The sequence below is a fragment of the Odocoileus virginianus genome, chromosome 24 (genome assembly GCF_023699985.2).
Source record: "Odocoileus virginianus isolate 20LAN1187 ecotype Illinois chromosome 24, Ovbor_1.2, whole genome shotgun sequence".
Classification (NCBI taxonomy): domain Eukaryota; kingdom Metazoa; phylum Chordata; class Mammalia; order Artiodactyla; family Cervidae; genus Odocoileus; species Odocoileus virginianus.
The window spans coordinates 13,640,841-13,664,465 of record NC_069697.1 but is presented as its reverse complement, the minus strand read 5'-3'; the positions used below and the strand labels follow the sequence as shown (position 1 = coordinate 13,664,465).

The following is a 23,625-nucleotide window of genomic DNA, read 5'->3' as shown; positions in this document are numbered from 1 at the left end:
GATGTAGAACTTCAACTAAAAACATATTACTAAATTGAAAAGAATTGAGTTACAGAAGCTCCAACTAATTATTAGAACATAATGAGGATAAAAATTTAGAGAAGGAAAAAATAAGGCATGAAGTGAAATTCAAACCTGATGAGTTTTACCTTTCAGTTTAATTAGGCAAGGGACCCTAATTTTCAATTATGAAAAAAAGCAGGAAAAAATGAACATGGACACCACTGAGTGGGGAAATTTCTGAAAAGAAAATCTTACAGTTTAGTTTTAGTTCACAAATTTCTACTGACCACATACATGTGTATATTAGAAGTCATTCTCTTCTAAAACATGAAGGATATTTAACAGCTGCCTAAACAATCCTTGAACAAAAGCTCCTGCATGTAAGCATAATTCTTAGGGCCAAAGCTGCACAAGTTTGTCTTGGGAACAAAACTAAAAAGAGAGAACACACAAGTCATAAAGAACAGAGTGATTATGAAGTCAAAGAATGTTTGTTTAGGACATCACTCAACTCTATCATCTGCCTAATTTAAAATTTTATTACAGAAGACGTCTAACTGCTGTAAATATTTTCCCACTAGAGACACTTACCGAATCTTAAGTGCTTTTTCTGAAATTTAATTTTTAAAAATCAGTTAATCTTGTCCTTTAGCCTTGAGGGCTTCCATGCATATCCCTAAAGGCTGTAGGAACCACAAGGAAGATTCTGAGTACAAAAAGCAGATCGTGCTCTGATCCAAGCCATGGAAGTCATCTTCATTTCAATTAATTTACTTTGCCTCTATGAACTTAAGAGTCTTTCAAGGAGGCTGACATTTCACTCATCTGAAAAAGCCTGGAATGTGACAGGGGAAAGGGAGGAGAAGTAAATCAAAGGGGTTAGCAGTTTTCCAGATGCAATGTATTTTTCTTCTCTTCTTTTCCACCAGAAATTTGAGAGGCTTCTGACATTTTAATTCTGTGCAAAACCACAGTAGCAAAAAATGTGTACAGCTTCTATGTCAAAAAAACACACATGTGCACTTGGACATACTCATGATACAAACATACATTCCAAATTGCTGTTCCTCTAACTGAATATTTGAGTGTATTTATTAGATGTTTGTGTGTAGTTTCATTGACACCATTCTAGTTTAAATGCAACAGCAGATTTTGCAATTTTCTTTTTGTGTGTGATAACTCATCGCTGAGGCCGTGCTGGCTTGTTCATTAGAAAAGATGCTATTTATAGAAACTGTTCTCATAACTGTACTTTTAATCATATCAGGATATTTCAGTTATCACCTTTAGCCACATGGTTTCAGGAAACGATACCCAAGTATTTCATGTAAATGCTGGTCATTTCCAAAGAGCTCTTTTTTCATTGCATGGAAATTCACTAAAACATCTAGAGGTAAAAAATCTTCGAAGCCCAGATAAATTCTCAGCAACAAAGGATATGCCCATTATGCCTTGGAGCCAGAGATGGAAAAATGGCAGTTAACTCCCCAAAACACCCTGCTTCAATATTTACCTGACAGCTTCAGTATCTTGACATTTTCCCCAGTGCATTTCCTCCTTTTTCAGATATTATTTTACAAGGGATTTCTTGTTATACAGAACTAACATAAATCAATCTATAACAGAGGAATTTGTTTAATACATTTATTCTTTTAAGAAGTTGCATGATCATATTTCATTGACTCGTACAATAGAAAGAAAAATCTTACTACTAAAACAGAGTTTGTGGAGATGGGTGCATGGTAAACCTATTTAGTCTTTTCAGAGGTTCATTCTTAGATTTTAATGTTAAATAATAACAACTATTCATTTAAGCTGGTCTCACTGTATATCTTGACCTTTAGCAATTCCACACACAGCAGCTTATTGTGGTATCCATTAAATAGGAGAAATAAGGATGTTTTACTTTGCCATTAAGAGAAAAAGAAAAGAGTACTGTATGTTACATGGCCCATGAAATATTGGCGGTGTGCTCCTTGGCCTTCATCCGAAGAACTGCGATACTGGAGGACCTCCTTTCAAACTCTGGCTTTGTTTCAAATGCATGTCCATTGGTAGCCCCGGTAAGAAGAGAGTCAGTGAAAAAATTGTTGAGGGGCACGTGGCTGAACTGGTTCTGGTGGTTTGAAAACCCTGTGTAACTGGAATCTGTCCGAGGCGAGTGGGAGTAAGGTGTCATACACGAGGAAGTGTCACGTGGTAACATGCATGAAGTAACCACGGAACCGCCACTTGCATTTCCTGCCCACAAATTGTTCTGAATCTGGAATATATAAAACAACAGATATTACATTTACGCATTCTCACTTTTGTTCCTTGCTTTTGGGAAACTGAATTTACAAAGTTTTGCTAGCTGTTGTCTGCTCCTATTGGGTGGTCTATAATTTCATTCTGAGTACATTAAGCAATTACTGAAAAATAATTATTTGAAAGATTCTTCTAGTTTGTTATACTGGAATGGATCACCAAAACCCACATGCCTGACCACATAAAATACTCTCAATACATGTCAATCTCTTGAGGATTCTTTTTACAGTCGTGATTTTTAAAATGAAATCTGATTTAATCATTATTTTTGATCAATTCATGTGTTTAGGACAGTGATTAAAATATGACTAAGTTTAAATACAGTTTTCATCTTTCTAAAGAAAATTACAGAATTGCTTTTTTAAGTTCCATAGCTGACTCAGTGTGGTAGTTTTTGCTGGAAACCAATGCTGATACCAGGCTGGTTGTTCTTTAGAGATATTTTTGATTAAAATTCATTTTGGAAAATGTTTACTGCTTCATTGCTTTTCACTCCCTCTAGTCTTGAATATCTCTGTCAACAGGACAACTATATCCATATTTTAAATATTTATTCTATGATTTATCTATGATACAATGAGGATGCAGCAAAGCAGATTTAGAATTCTAAAATTTGACCAGTACCCAATGATGGAAGCACAACTGAGAAAAAATATTCAAGTATCAGCAAAAATACTATATGACTAAAAATTAAGTATGAGGTAACAACTTACATAAGATTGAAAACTGAGTTATCACTTGTGCCCAAGAAATTCACAATCATCATATTAAATCCCTATAGGAAACATTTCTATATTGTGCAGTATTATCAGCAAACACAAATTTCTTTAAAGTTACTAGCATGCAAAAGAAACACTAAGTCAAATTTGTATACTACGAATTTTAAATAGGAGGCATGTTAGACCAGCTATTTAAACAAGAGCAAGGAGAGTGATCACATGCATTACTGAGAAGCACAGAGAAAATCCTGACAAATGGCAGGAGCTGGGAAAAAGCAAGGAAAATGCTGCTTGGTATAGCGCAACAGAGACACAGCCTTGGAATATGAAATTTGAAAATTATATGCCTTTTACAATATTGTTACCCTAGATTTAGACTTACACTAAAACATAACAGCAGTATATATGTTTATCCAATCTGGCTTTCTTTTCTTTTTTAAAATCATAATTAGAACAGAATAATCATTTACTTAACACATATAGAAGAATAATTTTCTTATATTTCTTTTTACATAGGAATTTCAGTCTACTACTGTAGCCTCTGGTATACTCTTACAAAACCCAAGCTTAAGCCATACTTTTAAAGACAACTTATTTTCAATTAATAGCCAAAATATGTTAATGAATCTTCTAGATTACATTGTAGAGACGTTACTCTGTCACTCTGAAAGGGCCACTTAACCATTTTCAGGACTGAACAAATATCATTCTTTAGGTGGGGCTTCGATGACTGGCAAGATGCTCATTTTAGTGTTGTTTTTAAAATAGTTCTTTCTAAGCTGCTTTAAATATGCCAAATCTGTGGGAGATATCTATAGACCTCTATCTAGCTATCTAACCAGCTGTCCATCATGATTTGCATACTTTATTAATCTTTAAATTGTCAAGGGCTATGCTGTTTAAATTTTGGCTCATCCGACGACGTGTGTCTCCCTTTACCCAAAATATCATGATTGGTGTCAGTGACTGCTGAGCTATCTATCTCAAACCAGCAGGAGGGGCTGTTAATGTCATTACTCTGTCAAACTAGTTCTTCTAACTTGATCCGGGTGATTTTCCTCTGACATTCAATCAAACATTGTGCTACACTGAAAAACCACAGTCACATGTCTCACAAAAGGGCTTTCAGGAAATGAAAGTGAATTTGCTTGCTTACTTTTGAAAAAATAAATGCAAGGCCAGATAGTGGTGGAGAAAGATTATTTAGGCTTTACGTTTATTAAAGGATTCCTCAACTTACAAAACATAGTGCTAGAAATTATTATTGAACTCATCTACTTGTATTCCAAATGCACAGGAATATATTTAACAACTAGGTAAAAAAAATAAACAAATAAGGAGAGTAAAAGCAAGGAAGGTGATCTATGAATTTAAAGTATTTTCACCCTAAATGAATTTAGGAAAATCTCTCCATTTTCTACGACATAAGCAAATAGTTATTTTGATCAAAACTTATTTCAACATGATCAAGCAAGTTAATGCATTATTTTTCATGAAACAGAACATATAGAAAGGTCTTCTGAACAGAACAGATTAATAAAGCAAGTTACTAACAGCAATACTTTAGTTGGACTTTAAGAGATACCCAAATATTTTCATGACCAGTGAAGCTGTCACACAATTTTACTGATATGCTGGGTTTCCATGATTTCTGTCTCCCATCTCTTCCCTGTCTTTCTTTGATTTTCAAATTTCTGGCATGTGTTCATTTGACTTTGGGGATCTAGATGGTTTCTATATTAAAGTTGGATGCAAATCATAAAAAATAATATCCCCAGTGAACAGAGGTCTTGCCTCCTTGGAAGCATTTCCTCTAGAGGTGTAAAACATCTGATGAGGACAATCAAGACCATGCTCATGATATCTAACAGTTATTAATTAATGGCCACGTTTCAAGCATTTTGTTAAAAGCATGATGACTTCTGAATCGTTTCAATACACAAAAAGGTATGTGCCTTTACTATCCCCATTTCATAAAAGGTAAAACTATAAAACAGAGAGTTTAAGAATTTCACCCAAGATTGGATAACTCCCATGGAGGAGGTCAAATCCGAACCCCAGAAATCTTATGAAATGCTACAATGACATAAAAACTAGTCTTATGAGTTGAAATTATTTACTTATTCACAATCCTAAGTTTGTGTGTATCTGTAAACTCCACTTTCTGAAAGCAAAATTCCCAATGATCACTCACAACTGTTTCTCATCCTCAGGCTTGACACAGTACATGATAAATCCTTAGTACACATTTATTAAATAAATACTGGAAATCTCTAAGAATATGAAATTTGGACTGATTCATCTTGAAGATGTAATCAAAATTTTGTGGACAATTTACACTAACATATCTAAATTTTTCTCTAATAATCTGAATGCCAGAATCACCATACTACACAATCGTAACAGAAATCATGAAAATTACACAGCTAGAAACCCTGTTGACTCTTTATCTTTAGGTAGGTAATCTTCTTTTTCTTTTTTGTTAAACACTTATTATCTTATCTTCTGGAGATTCTCATTCATTAAGCAGGTAGTGTAGCTGAGGGAGTCTGTACTAAAATAATGGCAAAGATGATAATGGGGCTTCGCAAGTGGCACTAGTGGTAAAGAACCCACCTGCCCATAGAGGAGAGACGTGTGTTCACACATATGAGACGTGTGTTCAATCCATAAAGATGGTAAGACAGAAAAGCAATTCAGAACATCACTAAGGATAAAGAAACACTATTGAAGTCCAACTTCCTTCCAAATGCAAAAAATTCTTGTACATTTTCAATTATGTTCAATTTCTGGGATAAGAAACTCATCCTGTTTTAAAAAGTATTCCATTCCCCTCTGGGTAGCTCTGTAAAAAGGTGTAATCTTCCTCTATCTCTTCTATTTCTGGACGGAATAAGCAGCATCCTTCTTACATGAGAAAAATTTCAAATATCATCATGAGATTATTATACAATCATAAGTCTCTCTTCTCTTGTTCATATTGATTTCCAGGCAGTATCATTCTAGTCACATTCCTTTGGATGAGATGGAGGTTGTCAATGCCCTTTCACTCTTATAAACATCCAGCACTGACAATGGAATATAATATTCTAGATGTTGTCTGATCACTGTGGGAATAATCTAGCAGGTATCATCTTTGTTCTAGATCATCTACTTCTATTAATGTCTGAAGAAGTAGTGTGGTTAAACAACAAAGTTGTTTGAGCTTGTAGTTTAATAAATCTACCATTGTCCAGGTGGGCGGCTTCTATGTCTCCTTCATTCCATTCTTCTAAGTGGTCATTTTAAAATGATGCGCTAGAATCTGTAAGTCATATTGTCTAAAACTATATACATATTTAACAACAGAGAAGTTATACAAAAATCTTACTGACTTATTGAAAGAAATACTATATTTGCTGTTAAATTTTGAAATGAAAGAATGTTATTTTTTCTAAGATCACTACTTATCTTTCTAGTATTTTTTATACTAGTTCATAGACCCTAGCACCAAATAATTTTTTGTAAGCTTCTAACTGTATAATATGCAGGAGATGTACAACCAGGAGCAATGTTATTGAATGCCCACATTCTTTTTCATATGTGCTTTAAAAAAAAGAACAGAAAAAAGGAAAAAGAAAGATTGCCTGTCTTTACATTTTTTCTTCTTTGCTGTTTTTGTAAGGAGTGGATAATCTAAAAATATTCCATGTTTTAATGTGGTTCACAGCATTTTTTAAAGTTCTGGGGGTATGTTCAAAGCATTGTCCACGGAATTTAGCCAACTGCCTCCCATGAATTTAGCCAACTGCCTCCCATTAGCATGAATGAAAGTTTAGCTGACTTACCACTCTCCACTTTGAATGTCTATCCCTTAAATGTTTTTCTAATCAAGTGAAAACTTTATATTTAATTATTCCACAGCTTTGTATTTTGGAGGAAATTTTTTTTTGTCTGATTCTATCCAAGCTGAAATCATTTCATGTTCACCTTCCTTCCAAGGAATTAAAAGCAATAGCTAGAAGGAGAGGGTTGATATATAAGTATACACACATATATTAAGAGTTCTTCATTGTAGATCTAATGATGTCATGAATTGAAGGAACAGAGTAAACCGTGGATAGGAAATTATAAATCTCATTTACCTTCACCTTAGAAACTTGATATAGATATATTCTTTACATAACCAAAGCTAGAAAGAAAATTCTAGTATGCTAAATGTGGTATATATTTCAATTTTATTTTCTGATTTTACTGTAGTGGGGAGTTTTTCATACTTCTAAAAAACCTCTTAATCTAGGTTTATTATTCTTTCCCTTAGTTGTAAAGTAGCATGGTGTGTAAAAAAATATCAAATAGTTTCCTGATTTATATACTCTGTATCTCAATGTTAATGGTATTTATGGAGATATTAGCCTATAGAATTTAATCTGGATTTAATACAAATACTGAAAAATTTGAGAATATAGGAGCAATTTTAGAGCACTCTTAATTTTAAAGCATCTCTAAAGCCAATTAAATAATTTTTTTTCTACTAAAATAAGTTTACTTAATCTTAGTCCTCCTCTACATACAGACTGCTTCTTCCTGCCACCAACATTTATATGTACACGACACACACACACCAGGATACACGTATTATCCTATACTCATACGACCTTCACATCGCAGCCCCAGCAGTTCCCCGTGGGAGTTAAAGGGCTGCTGTGAAAAAACAGATCAGGGATTCACAAAGAGGTATTTGTGATGATGTTATAGCAATAGTCTCTTTCCATTAAAATCAAAAAGTTGATTTTGGCTTTTCCTGTTTGACAGAATGCTTACTTTTATTGACTACTCTGAGTATTATTCAATACTTACTATAAAGATTATTACCACATTATCACTATAGAATTTAATTTACCAGATTTTTATATGGCCTCTTTTAAAAAGGCAAACATCACTTTTGACAAAAGTAGTTTGACTTTTTAAGAGGCCATTATATTCTTTATTAGCATATCCCCTCCTTTAAAATTCAGAGGGATAAAGTATTAATAAGAATCATATGCTCATTAACTTGTTGGGACCTTAGGGTCCCATTAACTTTTCTAGTAACTACATGAGTAAGTAGGCTTCTGGCAGGGAGAAAGGATATAGGTGCTTTTCTAAACAGTGAATTTGCTACCAGTGAAGAAATAATATACACTGAGACTTTGTGTACCTGAGGGAAAAAAACCCAACTTGAATTAATCACACAGTGAAGAGATAAATCTGAGCACACTTAGGTACTACTTGAGATAGAAATGAGGATACGTTTTCATCAGCACCCTCTTATTAGATGTAATTTTAACTATATATATATATATATATATATATATAAATACTAAGATTTTGGAGGAATTAATTTCAAAAATTTTAAAAATGTGTTCTCAATGCATAGCACTACCAAGTTGAAGTGATCAGAAAGTATTTATTCATCAGAAAAGGATCACATGTTAATTGTTCATTTCTACTTTGAGTTCTTAAATGAAATTTCATCTTAGAAATGTATATATGGATTTCAAGCAGGAGGAATGCCTTTTCTGTTTAAAGAAAAACACTATTAGATGTAATAGTCATGTGAGACTAACAAACTGGAAAGAAATTTGCCATACAGAAAAATAAAAGTGTCTATCTCTTGTTAGTGCAAAACTTAAAAGACTATCTCAATTAGTCTCACTGGCAATGTTAATGTCTATAAATTTTCAGAATGACATCATATAAATGTTGTTTAAATTTTGCATTATTCAAACAATATTTGAAATATGCTCCAAATAAAAGATAAAGGAAACATTAAGAACATCTTTCTTTTCCTTTACTGTCGAATGTGTTCTTGAATTGTGACCATTACAAAAAATTTTTATAGGAAATTTCACCCTTCATACCTTAATATGAAACTTTTCAAATCAACTCACTTTAGGAGAGAATAAAATCATAGCATTTGGCATTTGCTATTTTTTAAAAATATTATTCAACAACAATTATCATTTGAAGTATTTTCCAATTATTTGTCACCTTATTTTTCACCTATTTTAATGCATGCATCCTAACTACTGTTGATTCACGAGTGCCTAATTCATTTTAATGAGAATTCTACTACTTAAAAAGTTCAGAGTTATAAGAAACAAAAATTATAAGCTTTCTTTGTAAAATATTAACCTAAAATGTAAATCAAGTATGCAAACACAAAGTATTTATACAGTATATTTTTAACCTTAGAGTGTTTCACAAGGTGTCATATACAAGCTTGCAATTTATTCTTAAAATCCTGAGTCAAGTTATCAATTATATTCATCTTACATCTGAGTTAACTCTATTTAGAATTTTATTTTTGTTATTTTAAAATCAACTGTGCATTTGCACGAAAAAGTCTATTTAATGCTCCATAATTTAGAATAAAAATGAAAACTCACAGAGGCATGTGGTTTAATAAATGTGGTGCACATACAATTCTGGATTAAGGTATATCCTGAGGTTCACACTAACAATAATGGTTTAAACTGCAGGTTTTAGTCCATAAATTCTCATAGACTTCTCAGACTTGGATGCTTAATTTCCCCCCTCCTCCTTCCATAGGTAGTTTTAATATGTATCAACAATTTATTTTTATATTTTTAATTTTCACTTTTTATTACTTATTTTGATAATCTACTCAATTTAGTGATTTACTCTTTCCTCTTAAAATACAAAATATGTAAAACCAAATCAGTTAAATACATTTAACAGTGTTCACTTAACTAAAAGCAAAACAAATAAAAAAACCAGCTAAGTTATCACTATTATGTAGTTTAAATCACATTAATTTTGAATATTACATTTCAAAAATAAGTCTATTTTCATAATCAATAATGTGAAAGCACTTTACTTCTTCTAGAGGATATTCTTTACTTCTTTAAAGTATCTAGGATTACTTTCACCAAATAGAAGAATTATTCACTGTCTGTGTCTAGCTGTACCTTTACTTGATCAATACTAACAAAATCTACCTCCTTCTACACATAACTTAGTTTTAACATACACGTATATATGAAATACACTTTGTATGTTTTTACCTAAATATATATATTTAATTAAATTAGGAATGGTATCCATTGTAAAAACTATATTGATTTGAATAATTTATATCTTTCTATAACTGTAAATATTTGTGCTTACAACCACGTGGTAAATTTTATCACTTGTTGACCTAGTGCTGTTAATATTTTGTCCCTCCATTCATAAAGGACGTTTCACTGTGCTACAATATATGACCATCTCATTGGTTGTTTGAAACATATGAAACTACTCATTACACAATGCATCATGTATAGCTACATTATTAACATTTTTAAAAGATCTTGGGGTCTTTGTTTACTTCAAATACTTGGGGAAAAAACAGAAATAACAATGATAAAAATGATACTTTTTCTAAAGGTAAAAACTGCTCCAGGTGCCTTTAAATCGCAACCACAATGGTTAAAGGAAATAAGCTTCATATTCTTTATTTAGCTTAAATAAAGGTAAACGTCATGATTAGGAGAGAAACTCGTTGATAGAAGAAGGTAGGGAAAACAATATCTTCATAATCACTATTTTACAGAAACTTTAAAATTTTCTTTTAAAAACTGTATAGCAACGTTTAAAATAGTATGTGTTAAGCTAAAAATACTAAAAATACTATACAGCTTTTCATCTGTTTTTTAAATTATTTTAGTGACTACAAATTATCTATAACTTGAATCCAGCGTTTGCTAGGTTCAAACTTGAAGTGGCATATATTTATAAAGGCATCAATTAAACAACAGAAAGCAAAAATACTACACGGGTCCTTTTGTACATTTGGAAAATAGACATAATTATGATTCCACTATTTACTAAGTAAAACCTCACTGAAAATTTTGGTAGGAAAACTTTAAACCTTTCTTTTGAAATTTTTAATGAAAAAATATTTTCTAAGTGAGAAAGTACTTTTGGTGGATTAAGAATATACTCAAATTTTCCTAAAGCTATCATATTTATTTGGTTATCCCAATTTAAAGAAGAAAGTGTATTTAACTGAATTTGTTCTTTCCCTGGGGTCCTCAAATAGTAAATTTACTCACAGAATGTATTGATTCAAATACTACAACAGAAAGAGGCATTCAAACCCCTAGCTACTTCTCTGCTACAGAAAAAAATAAATGAATAACGACTAATAGCTATTATAGAATCATGACTATTTATTGAGTCCTCATTATGTACTAGGAAATACTTGGCATAAACTATTTTAATTCTCACAAATAACATATGAACTTCTATCACCATTTTATAAATGAAGAGAAATGTTCCTAGCAGTTAATTTATTTGCCAAAGGTCTAAAAATCTATTAAGTGGCAGAGCCAGGATTTGAACCCACAACTACCTGATTGTGAAGCCCGGAGACATACATTAATACATGGCCCACCCCAAAGCCCAGGATTTAGCTCCAGGACTATTTAGAAATCATTTTAATCCTCTCCATAACAGAAAAGTATCATCAATATCTTCATCTACACTAAGACCACCAACTCTAGTACCAACTGTACCTCAATTTTACAAATAAAGAATCAAGATTAAGGAAGTCCAGAGACTTTTTCAAAGTCACCCAGCTAGTAAATGATCAAGTTAATGTAAGCTTAATCTGAACTAAAGCTAATGGCGCAAAATGAGCACTTCTTCTAAGAATGAAGGCTGGCTATAATCTTTCTCTCAGTCATGTCTCCTTGCAAGCTCCTTGCAAGCTAAGTCAGACTCCTGGCAAGCCCATGGACTATACAGTCCATGGAATTGTCTAGGCCAGAATACTGGAGTGGGTAGCCTTTCCCTTCTCAAGGGGATCTTCCCAACCCTGGGATCGAACCCAAGTCTCCAGCATTGAAGGCGGATTCTTTACCAGCTGAGCCACAGGAGAAGTCCATAATCTTTCTAGAAAATGTGTATAACTTAACAAAAAACATTTTACTCACCAAAAATAATTATTTTAAAGATGCTTTGGTTTTAATAAATTAGAAACACATTAGAATCTAATGTTGATAGATACTTGCTTGGTTCTTAAACTCAAGGACAAAATTATGTCAGTCTCTTTTGGTGTGCTTGATATAGTCTGCATCAAGAAATGTTTGCAGAATTTGTAATATCTACTTTGCAATCTGTCTAGAAAGCAGGAGATTTTGTCTGGGTCATCTGTATAACCTCTGTGCCTAAAACAAGATCGAGCATATGTCTGTGTGATAAAATGCAAAACTATAAAATGATAAAACTCTGGATGAAAATGCATTAAGCTGAAAGGAGTCTGCAAAATCTTTCTAGTCTATTCCTTTCAAAGAGGAAAAGTTAGCTGCTTAAGACCACAGAGCTGGTTGAGAGCAGAGATTCAGAAACCATCTATTTTATTAAAAATAGACCAATTTTGTTTTATAATGTACTCCTGAAAACTGAAGTAGAACGAAACTTTTTTCACATCTATTTGGTGTATATGTAATCTGCTTAATACTGTGATGATACACATGTGAGTAAGAACTGAATCATCTTTTAAATACTTTGCATCCTAAATGGTGTGGCAGACATTTTTACACAATCTACCACAAGGTCGGTGAGAAGTGACGGCACTGACTGAGGGAAAATTGAGAGGCTTCCTGGTTTAGGTGAGGGAAAAGGAATTCAAGATAGAGGGAAACAGATTTAGCACAAGCAATGACTCTTTTCTAAAATATCATGTAATGGAGAACATCAAATAATTTAATTTAGCTATACTGTATTGACAAATGGAAACTAATATTGTGACCCAAATTAGAGCTTTAAAAAAAAATAACACTACTATTTTCACTACATCACTACATCAAAATTTACTACTGACATCACAGTACTCACTTTTTTGTTTGCTTTCAAACATGAGCAAGTTTTAAAAAAAGAGTATCTTAGTCTGAAGAAATATCTACATTTTTTAAATGTTTTATTATTTAGGCATTTTTCCTTTCCAAAGTAAGGCGATGTTTCAAGGTCAAAATTGAACTATTTCAATACTCAGTGTTGGTTTAAGGAGAAAATGTTGCATAAGGAGCCTGGGACTCCTGAACTCAAAACACTTGGGCTCCAATTCAATGAGCTAATGGGCTTAAAACAAGCCCTCAACTGGTAGTGACTATTTTTACTGTTACAGCTCTTGTTGCTAGTGTAATGAAGACCAGTGAAAACAAAGTATTTAGAACATTTTAGAAAGTATTAATTACTATTCATAAATAAACATTATGTGTTATATATAGATACTTTATGCTAGGTAAGATTATGATACAAAGGCTTACTATTATGGGCAGGCTGAAGGAGAACATTTTCTAAACCATTGCTGGTTTTGATGTATTTCTGTGTATGCTTTTGCTTCCCTGCCAAATTGCTAATTCTTTATTTCTGTCCTGCCGCCAACTTTTTCTAGTTCCAACTTTTTTGTAATTAATAATTTTTTTTTCTGTAATTAGTAACAGTAACCACATTCAACGTCTTATTGTACTGAGTTGGTTAAGACTCTTTCAATTCCTATTTTTCCCATTATAAACTATTTTCAAGCCACATGATTTTTTTTTTTTTCCTTTTTAAAAAGAAGTTTCCTTAGGCTGAGTCTTGAGAGACATGACTTTGGCATAGCTATTTTTTCAAACAAACTAAAATAAAGTCAACCACATATTTTTAAATGAAACAGACTTTCCCCCTGACTTTCTTCAATACCTAGAGTGGGGAGTGGTAGACACTTGATTTCAGAATTTTTGGTAACCAAACATTAAATGACTTAGCATACAGAAAAGTACTGTGGATTTGACAGTAGTACTGATTTTTATCAATGTTAATGAACTACATTGTCAAAATAACTTCAACATATGATGTCTGTGTTCCCATATTTAAATTATGAGGTGGTATAACCAAATATACATAAAAATTATGGAGAACCCACAAAGAGAAATTAGTGCAAAATTCTATTATCTCTGAGGGGAATTTTTTTAACTAATCCTTTGTTGGCATGAAAAAGACCATCAAATGTATAATTTGACTGTACCATTTCCTTTCCTGCTTGAGCTACTACGTGACCTCATTCTGCTAATTGCTAATATCGAAAGCTATGAGGCACAATAACATAATGGCAAGATAATTTTAGGAGGTGACTAAAATTAAGGGTGACTAGAGTGTATTGTTATATTAAGCTTTTATAGAGCTTAACTGCTGCAAGGCCCTATTCTACACATCTTACGATATTCTAAAGAAGAAAGGGGGGCTAGCAACAAGGCAACTAAGAGCAAGGAGCAGAAAAGTGGAAAATAGAAATAGAACAATGAAAGGAATGAAGACTGAAATAATAAGGTGAAAAAAAGTACGCTGCAGTCAAGTGTTGTGAGATAGACTTAACAGTAAGACTGCTTAAAGTCTATTTGAAAAGAGTTCATAATTTGTGACTTTATTGTTTCTAAAGTCATCACAATCAAGTAGTTTAAAAGTATGTAAAGTATATGCCATCTCTGTTATTGTTCTATTGTTTTTCACTGGTTGGCTGTGAACATTTTCTGCTCCCTTGAACTATACTGCAGATCTGAATAATGCAACTTAAGTCTTATGTTACGCTCTTTTGCTATTAATCATTTATCATACTACTTACTCTTAAGAGCCACATTGCCTCTGCTTAACTCTGAGCTTTACTACACTAGTAAAAGTGAAAAGATATCTCACTTTTATTAGAGGCAGTAAATACCTCACCCCTCCGTGCCTCAGTTTCCACATATAAAAAATGGGAACAATTAATATCACCTACTGCATAAGGTTATTGCAAGGATTAAATGAGTTAATAAATGTACACTGCTTAGAAGAGTGACTGACAGTGAAGGCTATAGTCTTGTTAACAACTAGGAAAACTGCAGTGCCTGCTCCCATGGAACTTACCACCTAGAGGAGAAACATCCTTGGAGCATTTTGCTTAGAACTCAAGTAGGACACTCAAAACATGTGCTGATGGTAAGTAACCAGGAGGATACACATATTTTTAAAATAGGAGAAAACATAAAGGAACTACTTTAAGATAAACTTTTTGAAGTAAGGGAAATACGATTCTTCTTAAGGTATGGGCCTTTATTCAAAAGGTACCCATATCACTGGTCTTGAAGAAAACTCCAGTGGCCAGGCTTAGCTGGAGTAGCCCTTTATAGACTGCCCTGGAAGGAACCACTCGTGTGATCATGGACCAATTCTTAACTCATCTGGCTCTGGTTTCCTGACTTTTAAAACAAAGGAACTAGGTGATCTCTAAGGCTCTTATATTCACATATAATATTACATTAGTAAGTTTCATGAAATAAAAAAAAAAATTTCATGAATTTACCCGGAGGAGTGAAAGTCTCAAGATAGGTTTTTAAAAAATCATGAAAGGTACAAGAACACAAAGACAGCATGAAATTAAAGGACTGAAATCATGCTCACAGGGTATGAATTTACGCTTGAAGAAAATGAATATCCTTAAGTTTGGAGCTATGATGATTTGTTTACTGGACTACCAAAATATTCCATCAGTATATGTGTTACATATTCATTTTCAAAGTAGTCTCTTACAACACACATCATTAAACAATAAGGAATTAAATAACAGATGGCTTGTTTCTTATAATACATATATTCTTTATGTAGCAAATACAATTTTCAATATTATAATTCAGTAGCAGGAAAAATTAATATCCAATTACAAAGACAAAATATATTTTATTTATGTGCATTACAAATTATGCAAAAACAACCCTCTCTAAATTAAAAGAAAAAATTAGAGGAAAAAAATTTCTAAATACTCAATGTGATACAATTTAAAAATTAGGTCCAGAACTAATTCTATACATGTTTTAAGTCACAAGGGGATAAATGTTTCCTTGAAACAATAAGCAGTTTCAAAGTTGAAAAGACAACATAGGAGAAAAAATAGTTTTAAGGGAACTGAAGGTTTCATCAGCCACATTTAACAGCAGGTTATGGTATAGCTCATAAAAAAAGAGCCACAGAGCCTAGCAATGTCTTATGTATTTTAAAAGTTAACAAAGGGAGTGAGTCTGAATTATTAAAATGCAGAGTAACTAAAAGACAGATTATTGAATGATGCTACTTAAGTTGTTGCAATGTATACCAAAGAAAAGACCTTGAAATATTTTAAAATAAATAAAAATAAATATTTTAGTAAAATAAAAATCTAACAAACATGGAAACAATTTGGAGATTAAAATTTTCATTCTTGACTATTGTATTAGATGTGATAAAGCTTACACTAGCCCCTTTAAGAATATACAAACCATACTTGTGTATCTCAGTGTTCTGTGCAGTTTACCATACCTGTGGATAGCTGTCAGTTCTTGGCAAAACTGATATGTCATAGGTGGCAGCAAAATGGCTCTTAGCTTGTTGGATCTGGCCGTAACGTTCTCTTTTTCTCCACTTGGCCCTTCGATTTTGAAACCAAACCTAGTTTTTTAAAAAAGTAGAATTTCAACTAAGGAATGGCTGGTAATGCAAATATGATGGTCAAAGACTTAAAATCAGAAAGGTAAGCCAGGTCAAGAAAATTACAAAAGCAGAAATGTTTTTATATTAGAAAGGGATCCACAAGTTTTACTTTCTATTTTATTTTACCCCGATATAAGTGCCATGTCTCCTAGGCAATATAGTTTAATAGAATGAGACAAGATGTTTTCAAAACTTTATTTAATATGTCTGAGCCTCTATTTTTTTTACTTATGGAAAATAAAAAAGAATTAGATTATATGACCTTGAAGATTCCTTATATCTCCAAATTATCATAGATACTAATCCTCTTTCAGAGAATGCAAGTCTGAAAGACACTCATAACTTTTTAATTTGGGGTTATGTATAGAACACGAACTCAGCCAATCTATAACCAAATTAATATCTAAGTCTGTCAAAACAATTATCTTTAAAACATGTCACAAAGTGAAAGCTCTTCTGGGCTGTACCCAGACTTACAAAAACTTAGAAAAATGTAAACAAACACATTACATCTAAAACATATGGCACCAGCAGAAATACAATGATTATTTAGAAGCAAACTAGTAGGATTACATGTTATATTGAGTGTGATAAAGATTATGGATAAAATGGTATCATCTGAAGCTGAACTATGGTTTCAAAATATACAAATTGTTTAGACATAAATTGTATCACTTATAAGATTTATTTTCTCCTATAGAAAATGCTCATAAAATCTTAAAGATAATTTCTCCAATTTAAAATACTTATGGATAATATAAATTTTAAAATAGGACAGATATAATCAAGTGTCAAGAAAGACTGTGTATTAGTATGGCCTCCACACAGTTACTAAGCTGTTTTCCAAATTTCTCTAATTAATTATATAGTAGAAACATCTATTCTATCATCTATCTCTCTCAGAGGGTTAAATATTAACCATTTCACACTTGTAAGATCTCCAGAATCTTCATTTTAATATTTTAGGTATTAAAAGGTTATACAAAAAATTAAATTCAACATGTATAACTTGATATATAATTGACATGAGCAGCTTTCAGAAAACTGTTTAGTCTTCAGAGAACTAGCTTCAGAATACAAAATATTTAGGAAAAAAGCTGAAAATGAATCATAAAAATGCACATTGTAAAAAAAGCATTTCACTGAAATTTATTTGAAATTTTTATTCTTTTTTGTATTCAATTCTACTCTCTTAACTCTTTTCCTTCACACTTATGGAGACATGTTAATAATATTCAGTCTGGAGTGCAAGCAAGTATTGCAAATTTAAGATGGCAGTTTGCAGAGTTCTCAGCAATCAGAAGAAGGCAGAGAGCTACCTGTTCAGATGGTTTCTCAGAGCCCTGCTGGTGAGTGTGGATTACCCACTATATTCAGGGCTTAAGACAACAGTAACAACAAAACAAAGCAAAGCACTTTTTCTCCATAGACGGGCACCAAGAGCATACTAAGGGAATTTAGTAATGAGGGCTTTTTTCTTTAGAAGGAAACCTTGACAATCACCTTAAAATAGGTGCCATTACCACTCTTATGCAAAAAGCAAGGAAACTACCTGAGTAAATTAGGTTCAGGCTGACTCTCTGGGTGTATTCTTAGACCAAACTTAACCAGGACTTGGTGAAATGTTTAAGGGGAAAACAGACTTTGTGCACAGCTGATCAACTATGTGTAAACATATTTTTCTATGGTTGTGAGTATAACTAATTTAAATACATGAACACAAGACCAAAAAACACACAGGTGGGGTTTGTGTTAAGGCTTGACAATTCTCCATATTTACTTCCTGAACTAAGATAAAATAACCATTTGTCTCTATAAACTAAAGCAAAAATCTGCTGCTTGTTATTCGTGCACCACCAGATGTTGTCTTTAACAATGTATAAGAGACTTACAATGGCTCAGTCTTCAGAAGGAATACTATTACTCCACTCAGAACAAAAATTTATTTCTTTATTCTAGTGGTTTATGGAAATTGCAAAATTCAGTATTATTTTTTTTAGAGTCATAAAAACACACGAAACGAAAAGGTCATTCTGAATTACTCTTACTTGGGAACTAATGAAATAGTTTAAAAATATGAAGGCTAGGAAAAATAAAATACGCTTAAGAATTTTACCCAGTATTTTTAATTTTGTTTTTTCAAATTATTAAAAAATGTAGTATACTGAATTATCTAATTTGATAATTTGAACACAATTTTAGATATAACTTAATTGAATTTATACTTTTAAAAGTTACTTTTAAGACTATTATTCCTACTGCTTCTGAAAAAATCATGTAAGTTATCCAGATTTTACAAATTACAATGGAAAGGCATGTATTGACAATTGCTGGGATTAGAAAATTATAGATGTGCTTATACAACTTTTCTTTAATTATATATAGTGAATATAGTTTACGGTATACCTAACAACTGAGTTTGTGAGACTGTCATTTTTTTCCTTTGTTTTATTATAACTCCAACCTTGGTAAAATTATAGATGCTTATGGGCCACTACACAAATAACTTACAAATCTAAGGTATATAACCACAAAAAGAGCTTCGACAGCTGATACAATAGAAAAATAAAATACATGAATTACTAAATTGGAGAGCTATGGTTCTGGGCTTTTGTCGTTTAAAGATCACTTTTTGAAATCAGATATTTGTTATCATATTCTGTTCTTCAAAAATAAGCATTCGCTTTTATGCCTAAGTAATAAGTCAAGTTCTTTTAGGCTTGTGTGTGAGTTGTTAAATCGTTTGCAATTAAAATGTAATTTTAGCAGACTTACATGCCTCTGCTACGCTGTTCTCTATCTTCAGCAGGAGAATCAGTTTCTGCCTTTGTGGTAAAACTTTGGAATAAACTTTGTGGTAAAACTCTGTGGCAACCCTGGAATCATTCTAACACTACCCCCAACCACCTCCCCACTGCAAACACACATAGCCTCCAGCCTTCGTGGGCTCCTACCTGGACCCTGGCCTCAGTCAGCTCTGTCCTCAGAGCAAGCTGCTCTCTGACATACACATCCGGGTAATGGGTCTTCTGAAAGACCTTTTCCAGCTCCTCCAGCTGCAGGCTGGTGAAGGTGGTTCGGTGTCTCCGCTTCTTGCTGCTGGATACGTTGCTGTCACATTTATCCCCAAGTTCGTCCAGTTCTCCCTTCTCTGGAATCCTTTCACAGGAGACAACCGGAGACTGGCACAGTTGTCCATAGCTCTGTTTAGTTCAGTGTGAAGAGGCTGTCCTTCTACTTTAGTGATCCCATAGTTCACTGCACCCAGAGGGGGGAAAAACAGTTCTCAGGATCGCAAAACACCTTGATGAAAGAATTAAGTTGAAGTGGTACAGAGCATCAGGCAGGGAGTCTGTTACGATTTATCCTGCCGGCATTGATTTGATCATCATATTATCTACTATTGGGCTTCCCTGGTAGCTCAGCTGGGAAAGAATCTGCCTGCAATGTGGGAAACCTGGGTTCGATCCCTGGGTTGGGAAGATCCCCTGGAGACAAGAACGACTACCCACTCCAGCATTCTCGCCTGGAGAATTCCACAGACTGCACAGTCCATGCAATCCAAAAGATTCAAACAGGACTGAGTGACTTTCACTTTATCTATTATTATTAATTCACTTTGGGCAGGTTTAGAATCATCTAAAAATGTGTACACGGAACTTCTATAATTTGCCAGCATCACATATAGCTCTGTTTTTCAGAATTAATGTACTATTTATCCACATAATTTATAATCAAAGTAATCATATTAAAAGATTCCCTGGTTTAAAAAAAAACCTAAATGACCTTAATTTTTTTAAAGTGAGCCGAATTTCATATGTCTTATTTATTCACAGCAGACAAAAGTAAGCTACTAACAGGGCTCAAAAAGGACATTTCAATTTTAAATACTGTCTGTAAACCAAAATCCATACTCTTCTCAAAGTTATGTTTCTCCTTCACACAAAACCTATGGACTACAGATTTAAGAAATGGCATTGTTTCTACTATATTTCCAATATTTCAACTGCATATCATGTCCACATTTAACATTTTAATTTCAAAAAGTGACCTACTAAGTTAAAAAAAGAATTTTCCTCGGTTTCTAAAAGTGTTTTTACAGAAAAGGATAAGATTTAAGTAGACTTCTTTAGCTGCAGTTATCTAAATATGTCAAATTTATGCTTCACTCTTTTAAAACATGAAACTGTCTTAAGATAGAAAGCTTCACTCTTCCTTTCAATAAAGTACAAAATTTAAAACATCTATTAGAAGATTACAAAGGATATCATCCAGCATTCTGTTTAGGGGTGTTTTAATTTCAGTGATTTTCTCCAGATTCGATTGTGCCCCACACACAAATGTAATGGATACACATAACGAAATAGGAAACATTTTTTTAAGTCGGCTCAGCCATAACAACGATTTCCAATGAACTGTTACACTTTTTTCGTTTTTGTCTATTTTAAAATTTTCTTAGACTGTGTTTTTAGAACTGCTTTACTTTAGTCCTTATACAAATGTATTGAACTCTAGTACCTAGGTAAATCAAATACCCAATAGCCTTTAGGCAAAAAAAAGATGTGATGTAAAACTAAATATAAAGGAGAGCCTTGACTGATTAACAAACAATACAGTTTTGTCTCCGTGGGCAGAGTTAATGGGGAACTGCGGTAATTAGCGATGGGGGAGGGGAAACAGGCGTGAGGGTAAGGGCATCTCAGGAAAAAGGCAGGAACTTGCCTAAATTTAGCGGACTGCTTGTTGCCTACATTCACCTTACTTAAAACTTTCCTATCAAAATCCATCCTAACAGTGTGATGTTCTTTTAAAACTTTATAAAAGTATCAAAAATCACCTATTTCTCTTAGTTTTGGAATCCCGACGATTTAAATAAAATATTATGATTCTTATTCAGCAGTCAACAGAGGACATTTCAGAACCATTTAAAAACAAATCCTGTCCATGGAAATAACTTTATGGATACACTTTACAATTACAAAATATAAATCCTGAAATCTGAAATGTAGACAGAAAGTCAAAACTTTCGTATATTAAAATAAAATTATTTTTTCGCATCTTTCTAAATAAATGAGACTTGGATTTTTCTGTTTGTTCCTTTATTTTTTATTTAACCTTGCAAGTCAAAAGTAACTTGCAACGATGAACAAAATGAGGCCTTTTTTTTTAATAAAAGGCTACTGCGTACTAAGTATTTAGAAGAGGAGCTACTATGAGCCAGTGGCTCGCCAGATTGTGAACCTCCATTAAAATAGGGGGCGGGAGGCTTGTTGTAAATATTTCACACTTAATTCGTTTGTTATTTTAAAGCAACCCGCTCCTTACAGCTTAACTGTGGAATATATACAATGATAAGGAAAAGTCCTCTTGGAATTGTAAACTTGCTTTAGCTGTCGCTATCTGAAAAAAATAGGTTTGTATTGGGTTACAAGATAGAAAAGATAGATGGTTTGTTTTGATAACATTTTGACTTTGAGATACTTGGCCATCCAAAGTGGAAGATTTCACCCAGAAGCATTCCGAAAGGCTTCTTAGAGGCGACTTCTACCGTGGAGACAGAAAAATCAGACAATGCGGAATTCGCGAGTGAGTGATTATATTCGGGATTCTTTGCCCGAAGCTATGTAAAGTGATTTGGCGTTGAACAAACATTTATGCTGTTGTATAGCAAACCCAAAGAAGCAAAAATCACAAATCCACATAAACTCATCTAGTAAGCTTCTAACTTCACAAAGATATCGTTACGTCTTGAAAAATTTTAAAAAACCAAAACAAAAGGTTTTTCACCTAAGTTTTCTTGTTCGTGACGGCAGTGACGTCCTCTAACGAGCTGTGATGGATTTCAGCTCCCCCGGCCCGGGGCAGCGCGGCGGGCTCGCAGAGGAAGCGCGCTGTCTCGACTCAATTACGCTCTGCTTAGCGCCCTATCAGTTTACGCCCGGGTCCAGGGTAGCGGGACTCCAGGGCCCGTCAGGGACGCGACTCAGCAGCAAAAGAAGAACCGCGAGGATGCACCCCGGGGGCGCGGGCTCCTTCCTTGGCTCCCGCTCCCCTCCTCCCCGAAAGTCTGCAGCAGCCCCAACTCCGCTTCCTAAAACCAGCACGGTTCCACCGCCTTCCTCCGCCCTCCAGCTCTCCCGCTCCCCCTTCCTTTCCTTCCTTCTTTCCTTCCTGTTTTCCTTCCTTCCCTCCGTCCTTCCCTCCCTCCCGGTCCCGACCGGTCCCCGCCCTCGGATCTGCGGGTGGGCTTCCGCGACCCCCCTGGAGCAGGGGACTCACCGCTGCTGTCCAGACTGGGCGAGGTCCTGTCGAGGCGCACGTGATGCTCGGCGCGGGGCAGGGGCCCGAAGGCCTGCACGCATTTGCCCGCCGACGCTTTGCTGTAAAAGGACTCATTGTCCAGCGTCTCCATAACGTGCTCCAACGCGCCTCCTGCGCCCATGTAAAAATCACTGTTTTTACTCGGTGGGCTCTTGAGGGCAAACTTCTCGCTCAGAAACTCCATAATCCTGGAAGGCTGTCGCAGAGCTCCCCGGAGCTCGGGGGGCTGGAGCGCGCTGGGGGAGGGAGCGAGTGGGCGGGAGGAGGAGGGCCGGAGAGGAGGGAAGGGGAAGCGAGCGCTGCGCCGACTGGAGCTTCCCGGCCCCGAGCCTTTTAAGACGTCCCGGCTGGAAAGGGGGCACCCGAAGTTGCTTTTATATCTTGAAACTCAGCTGGGCTCCTCGGGCAACCTCCCAGTTCTAATGAATATGAAAATAGGCAGGCGACTAAACTCCACCCCGGGCCCCCCTCCGCCCCCCACCCCACCCCCATCTTCCCCCCACTTACCCGGGCAGGGCGCGTCCAGGCCTAGGTTAGACAGACAGCTCCATTTCAAACAAATGCCAGCAGGGACGAGGCCACGACACTCAGAAACATTGTCGCCGCGACAGTGGACTGGCATTTCGGAAGAGCTTGGTGAGATTCCGAGGCAGTTAACCTTCCACTCCCCGCGCTCTGCGCCCTCCGGGGCCACCCGCCCGGCACCGGGTCCCCACCCCGCCCCCACGCCGGCCACTCACTACCAGAAAGATTTAGAGGCGTCTTA

General features: G+C 34.6%; 1 protein-coding gene across 1 annotated transcript; it reads right to left on the bottom strand.

Annotated features, from left to right (window-relative positions):
• Positions 1 to 1,633: 1,633 nt before the first annotated feature.
• On the bottom strand, positions 1,634 to 23,268 carry ALX1 (ALX homeobox 1). Its single transcript, XM_020883311.2, is given in 5 exon segments — positions 1,634 to 2,266; positions 16,368 to 16,496; positions 19,493 to 19,692; positions 19,695 to 19,796; positions 22,818 to 23,268. Coding segments are annotated over 5 exon segments (978 nt in total). The 5' UTR covers positions 23,044 to 23,268; the 3' UTR covers positions 1,634 to 1,945.
• Between the last annotated feature and the right edge of the window lie 357 nt (positions 23,269 to 23,625).